The 6144-nt window shown below is 43.6% G+C and overlaps 1 protein-coding gene across 1 annotated transcript; it reads right to left on the minus strand.

The window, feature by feature from the left end:
• Positions 1-1032: 1032 nt before the first annotated feature.
• On the minus strand, positions 1033-5891 carry IL22RA2 (interleukin 22 receptor subunit alpha 2). Its single transcript, XM_072333594.1, has 5 exons — positions 5804-5891; positions 4756-4906; positions 4111-4289; positions 2937-3106; positions 1033-2471 (listed from the first exon to the last, which is right to left on the minus strand). The coding sequence occupies exons 1-5, from the start codon at positions 5865-5867 to the stop codon at positions 2316-2318; spliced, it is 720 nt and encodes a 239-aa protein (XP_072189695.1). The 5' UTR covers positions 5868-5891; the 3' UTR covers positions 1033-2315.
• Between the last annotated feature and the right edge of the window lie 253 nt (positions 5892-6144).

The raw sequence follows: 6144 nt of genomic DNA on the forward strand, positions 1-6144 counted from the left end.
ACTGTGCAATAAGGGCACAGTAAAACCACTGGAAGAAGTGGGACAGGAGTAAATAGGGAAGTGCTGAGAAGGAAACCTGATTTTATGGACTAAGTGTGTGGACATGGTTAGATGCTTGAAAGAGTGGTCATTCAAATACATCATGTGCTAGAATCAGATGGTGGAAATGTTTACTATCTGAAATGTTTACTATCTGATGTCTTTTTTCATTTTGTTAAGGGCACGAGTGACCAGCGTTCACTTAGTTAAGCATGGCTTCCTCCCAGACCCCTGCTGCTGGTATCCTGCTGCTGCTTTCAGCAGTGCTGCTTGTAGGTGAGGTGCTGATGGCAAAAAACTAAAAATAATCTGAGCAGGGTGTAAGTGAACTTGAAGTCTGTCACTGAGAATTAACTAATCCACCTCAGAGTCTGTAAATTAAGGGAAAAGTGGAAAGCAACTATGTAGCAGGGAACTCCGTTTACCCAAGGGCTTTCTTTGCTTTCTTATGCCTGGCCTTCTCTCACGTCCTCATAAAATTCTCAACAGTAGAAAGATGTTAAGTATTAAGATTATTATTAGTTACAGACCTAGTAGAACTGGCAAAAGCCACTTCCCCTCTCTGTCAGCGGCTTACTGTGTATGTATTCAGATCTTGCCCAGGAAAGCTTTTCTCTTGTGAGACAAAGACAAAGAGGAGTTGAATCATTGGAAATCAAAGGTGATGGACAGTGTTTGTTCATCGTGTGCTGTTTAAAATAGAGGTCTCTTCCCTTTAACTGTCTGTCATTAACTGAAAGCAAGATCTTTTCTGTTTCAGTTTACATGATTTTCTGTCTAGTTGTGTGCTGGTTTCACTTCCAGAAATGTTACTCTGAGGACACTATGAAGGCATAGCACTGGGCACACGTATCTTAAAGGACTTCTATTCCACTTTCTTCTACAACCTTCATTATAAAAGTTATAAAGTGTCTGAAACTTCTAATTCATAAGTCATATTTTAACTCCAAGTTTTAAAATAGAAAACCATAGAAACAATCTTAGACATATTTTCACAAGTGCTTTTCACATTTTTTTTTTTTTATTACAATACAAGACTCTTTGCTCTGTAAATGCAGATACATATTGTCTTAAATTGTGCTATAGGGCATACAAAGAATCCTTGGGATTTGTGTAACATCAAATGATTGTGACACATCAATTGTTTAATGCAGCAAGGTTTAATTTAAAAAGCATCCACATATGTAGTCCAGCCCTATTCGAGACTCCAGATGTTAGTTTACAGCTGGGCTTGTAACAGGAGGCAGCCTCCACCATTATCCCAGTAACTGGGAAGAGAAAGAACTGCTGCTGCAGTGCATGGACTTCAACTAGAGATACAATACATGCCCTTTGCCCACACTCCTCCTGCACCTCTGTAGGCTGTTCTGCTCTTACCTGAGCTTTCAGCCTTGTACAGTAGAGGGAAAGCCCTTCATCAGTTGGGGAAATCAACTAGAAACAAGCTCCTTAGCCTGAACTATTGACTGTATCTCAAGGAAGACTAATGTTATGCATCACATTATGAAGCAGAATGAAAATCTGTTACAGTTGTGCTATAGCCAAGAGGCACTCAGGAGCACAGGCTCAAACTCTGAAGATTTTCTGGTTTCCCCCCTTAGAAAGGACCCAAACTTAAGCTTGCTTGGACAAAGTCACATATGTCCTTATAAGCTTTGCCCTTGGCACCTGCAAGTCAGGATGAATAATAAATCTCTCTGCTGAGCAAGTGATACATGAATATAATACATTGATCGAGGTGAGTAAACAGACTATTCAGACTAACTAATTGAAATAACTCTTGCATTCTGGCTCATGGAAACTCATGAAGTTTGATAAATGACTCATTTTTAAACACATAACACCTGAATAATGGCCATTAAGTGAGGACGGGTACATTTAGATTAAACACACTGGGTAAGTCCCTAGAGAAGTTGCAACAGAATTGCCTGTTAACAAAGCTGGAGACCACTCGTTTTCCTGGTTAATAATTGCTTGATGGCAGTAAAAACTGATGAAACAATATTATGCATAACTGAAGAAAGGGAAGAAGGAGGCATTTCTGAGCACTTTGACAGCATGCAAATAATTATCCACACCATTCTTCTAACCTTTTTGGGTGTATCATTCTCATCTGGAGTGAAACGAGCTGAGAAGATGCAAGAACTCTGGAAAACGATGCCCTGTGGGACAGCAGTGTTCCTGCCATATGTTACCTTCTCCATTTGGGGATGGGATGGCTGGCTGTCACTTTGTTGCATCCTCACTGGCTCTGGCTTGTGGCGATGGCTGCCTGGTCACAGCAGCACGGTGCACTGCCTGCTGCTGTAGGCACTGCTGCGGCCCAGCGCCAGCACTGATGTTCTAGCCACGATGCAGTAACTGACTCCTGGCTTCAAATCTTCTATTTTGATCACCTTGTCTTTTCCTTCATATACCAGTGCTCTGTGTTGCTTCAGACAGAGGGAGAAGAAACAGCTGGTCATGCATGTTGCCCTGGCAAGTGTGTCTATGACTAAGCTGGGAAGGATGGAGAGTTCAGAGCAGCACATGGATTTGCATTAAGTCAACAACATTAGCTAGCATTAGTTATTTATGCGTTGGTTTTGATGGTATTTTCTTTTCTTTCTTGAGAAAAAAAAAATCACCCCAAATTGCCCTAATTTCCCAACTGTTTCAACTAGGGCTTAGATTCTGAAATAGTACACCAGTGGGAACAAAGAAAGTGGGGATGAATTACAGCCAAGTTCAATCAAATTCAGTTCCTGAAAAATAAGCTTACTTTGTGTTTAGATACTTACACGGGCATTTACACTCTTGCAATCCCAGAAGGCTGCTTCAGCTGTAAAAGGGAAGAGTGTGCCCATACTCCCTTGGCTTTTCAGTGGTAAAGAGTTTATATCTGAATATGCACTTACCTCATCTAGCAAGTTGTTAATTATGAAAACTTGGTAGTGAAGATCATAATATTTTGTCATTGGTATCGTGCTGCCTCTCTTCCTTTTATAAGCCGAACGTGGAGCCTGGAGCTTTATTATTATGAATTTGTTGCTGTGAACCACCTTTATTGTTGGAGGTCCTATCATAGCTAGGGGTATAAACAAAGCCGTGAGCATGATTATAGCGTGCTTATTAATAATGATCCACAGAACAAAATGCTTTGGATTCTTTGCCTTGATTCTTTTTCTTCATATTATTTTTTTCTGCAGTCTTGAGCTGCAGAAATGTTTGAACCATTTCAGGTCAAGGACACAGCTTCAATCATTCTTCTCAGAACTTGTGCAACCTGCTTGGTTAAACACAGCTGGGGTTTCACATGGTTTCTGCGTACCCCTGAAGGCAGTGGCTGCCCCACATCTTCTTAGGAGGATGTGGTGCAGGGTAAGGTGAGCTGCTGCTGCTGCAAGATGCAGCTCTAGCTCAAAGCGTGCCTACACAGGACAAGCTAGTTTGCACTCCAGAGCCATGGAGTGACCTGTGTCAGTATCTACACTTCAGTTTTACATTGACTAGGGGGGAAAAAAATGGATAATTTATGGGAGTTTACTGGTAGGTACACTGACACTGCTCGCTGTTCTAGCAGTCCTGCAGTCCTGTGCACTATGGGCTTACAATGGCTGTACTAACTAAAAGCTCTGTGCTTGTCATTTCTAAATACACCACTGTCACGAAAATACACGTGAGAAAAACACATGCATGTGAGAAGGCTGTTGGCTATGCAGCTGCCTTCTCTCTCCTCTCCTTTCCCTCTAGCAGAGAATGTTTCTCTCTTCACACTGTGCTCAATCCTTCCAACAGCCCCTGAAACTGCTGTGAATATTTTATGGAGTTCCATGCCTTGAGGGGGTGGCTGAGTGGAAGGGAGCCAGGCATTTCTGATCCCCTAATTGTACACAAGAACTGATTCAAGTGTGGGAAAAGTTATTTTATCGCAACACTTCACCTGAGAGCTGTGGACACACAACTTCTTTCAGTACAGTTTTCTAGCTAGAAGGGTATCACTTTTGACAGCAGATTGGGAGTAAAAATGCTGTGCTCCATGCTGCAGAAAACCCAGCCCCATGATCAGAGAGCACATGTGTTTGCACTTACTTTCTCGCCAGGGAGTGAATCTGCGGCTGAGGCTCCAGTCGGAGCGGACGCCATCCAAAGCAGCTTGTACCCTCCCATAGTAGGGCTCATAGGCATCAGAAGTCTCCTCCGTCAGGTCACAAAAATGGCTCCGAATCCCCCAGCACTCCTCTTTGTTTTGCCACTTGCTTTGCCCATACCTGTGAGGAAAGGAGAAGCAATTCAAGCCCCAGCTACTGCCAATCAGATCTATACAGATTTGTAGGTCTGTTCCTAAAAGGAACCTAAGGCTCTTATCCTGTGAGGTGCTGGACGAGATGTGCTGGGGACAGGAGCAGGCCTCCCTTGCAGAGTAGTCCCCTCTGAGGAACAGGTTCCAGCACCACACCGTGTGGCACAGCAGTCCACTGAAGCCCTGACTGTGCTCCCACAAGGCTGACATGAGGTGCCATGATGGTGTATGTCACGTTGCTAGGCATGCCTGACCTCCATGTCCTTTGGGCTGCTCAGGTGCACTTTACAGGCTTGTGATAAGTGCAGGGAGCTGGCAGCAGTGAAGGACAAGGCTGTGCCCCAGGTATCCTTTGGCAACTGAGAGATCCCTTTGGCTTGCCAAGCAGGGATGGGCTGCTGGATGAGGCATGCTGGACTTCCCCTGGCACTTACACTTTATACTGCACAAAGTAGAGCATGGTTTCTCTCTCTCCAGCTCTCCCAGGCTGCCAGCGCAGGGTGTTGTTGAAGTTCAGTGAGTAAAACCATACCTCCCGTGGCTTGATTGCATCTTGCAGGTCTTGATTTTCCAGGACTGAAGTGGCTGCAAATAGTAAGGAACAGTGACAGTATGCATTTCTCTCCGGCTGGCACCTCTGCATCCAGGCACACACTGCTCGTGTGGTTTCAGGCTAGCAGCCGGCAGGGAAGTTAAATCTGGCTCTCATGTTCCAAACTTTCCGTGTTGCAGTGAACAGATGTAGAAGTTACAGACCACAGCCAGGATTGTGAAAGGAACAAATCATGTTGTTCTTCTTCTTCATAATTGAATTTACTGCCATGAAAGATGCCCAATGGACAACCCAGTGGACAAACCCTTCTGATCAGCTCCCAAAGCATGCAGTACACAGCTGCACCAGTAGTTAAAGGTAGGTGCTCTGTCCTTCCTATCTCAGACTTAGCCTGCGGGGACTATATTTTAACTATGGTATATAGTATATGGTAACTATGTTTTAGTGGTTACCATAGCTGTGTTTGTTGGTTCTTGCCTAATAAAATAGTATGACATTCGCTGCTTTTCCCATCTGAACTGACTGAAAAAGCTGCTTGACAGTTTTCAAGATCAGCTGCTTCCAAACTGAGACAGATCTAGGTGACAGAATCAGTTAACACGCACTGAAGCATCAAAATCCTAACAGGCTTCTGGATTTCATGACCCAGCTGACTTCATATGCCTGCAGTTTTGTCTGTGGTATATCTCACAACCAGAGACTCCTGCAAATTGAACTGAAGCCGGTAACAGAACTGTAAGTAAATGCGATGAACGTTACACTCACTTCAGCTGCATTTTGAAAAACAAAATGAGACTAATTTGGAAATGACAGGACTTTTGAAACCAGCCTCTGTATCCAGAGTTTGCCTGATTTGCCCAGCTTTGAGAGCAGACCCAGCACACCCCCCACCCGCCCAGGTGGGAAGAAAATTGAAAGCCTTTACTTACTGCTTATCTTGTCCTGCAGCAGGTGCATCAGAAAGCAGAGGGAGGAAAGCCTGATCCCCCTCATGCTTAGGAGAGCAGCTCCATGACTGAGAGCATCTCTTTTCCTCTTGGGCATGTCTTATGAGGAAGTAATTATTAAAGTGACTTCCCTATTTATAAATTCCCTGTTGTGGCTTTGATTTAATTAGGTAGAAAACATATGAGTTGTTCTAAATTAAACGTAAGCAATCGTTCTTACTTGGAAGCTTCGCTCACTCTGAAGTTTGGAACTAATTATGAAACAAACCAATGAGAAAAATGTGCTTTTTTTCAGGGACTAATTTCCAAATGTCTGGCAATAT

The sequence above is a fragment of the Excalfactoria chinensis genome, chromosome 3 (genome assembly GCF_039878825.1).
Source record: "Excalfactoria chinensis isolate bCotChi1 chromosome 3, bCotChi1.hap2, whole genome shotgun sequence".
NCBI lineage: Eukaryota > Metazoa > Chordata > Aves > Galliformes > Phasianidae > Excalfactoria > Excalfactoria chinensis.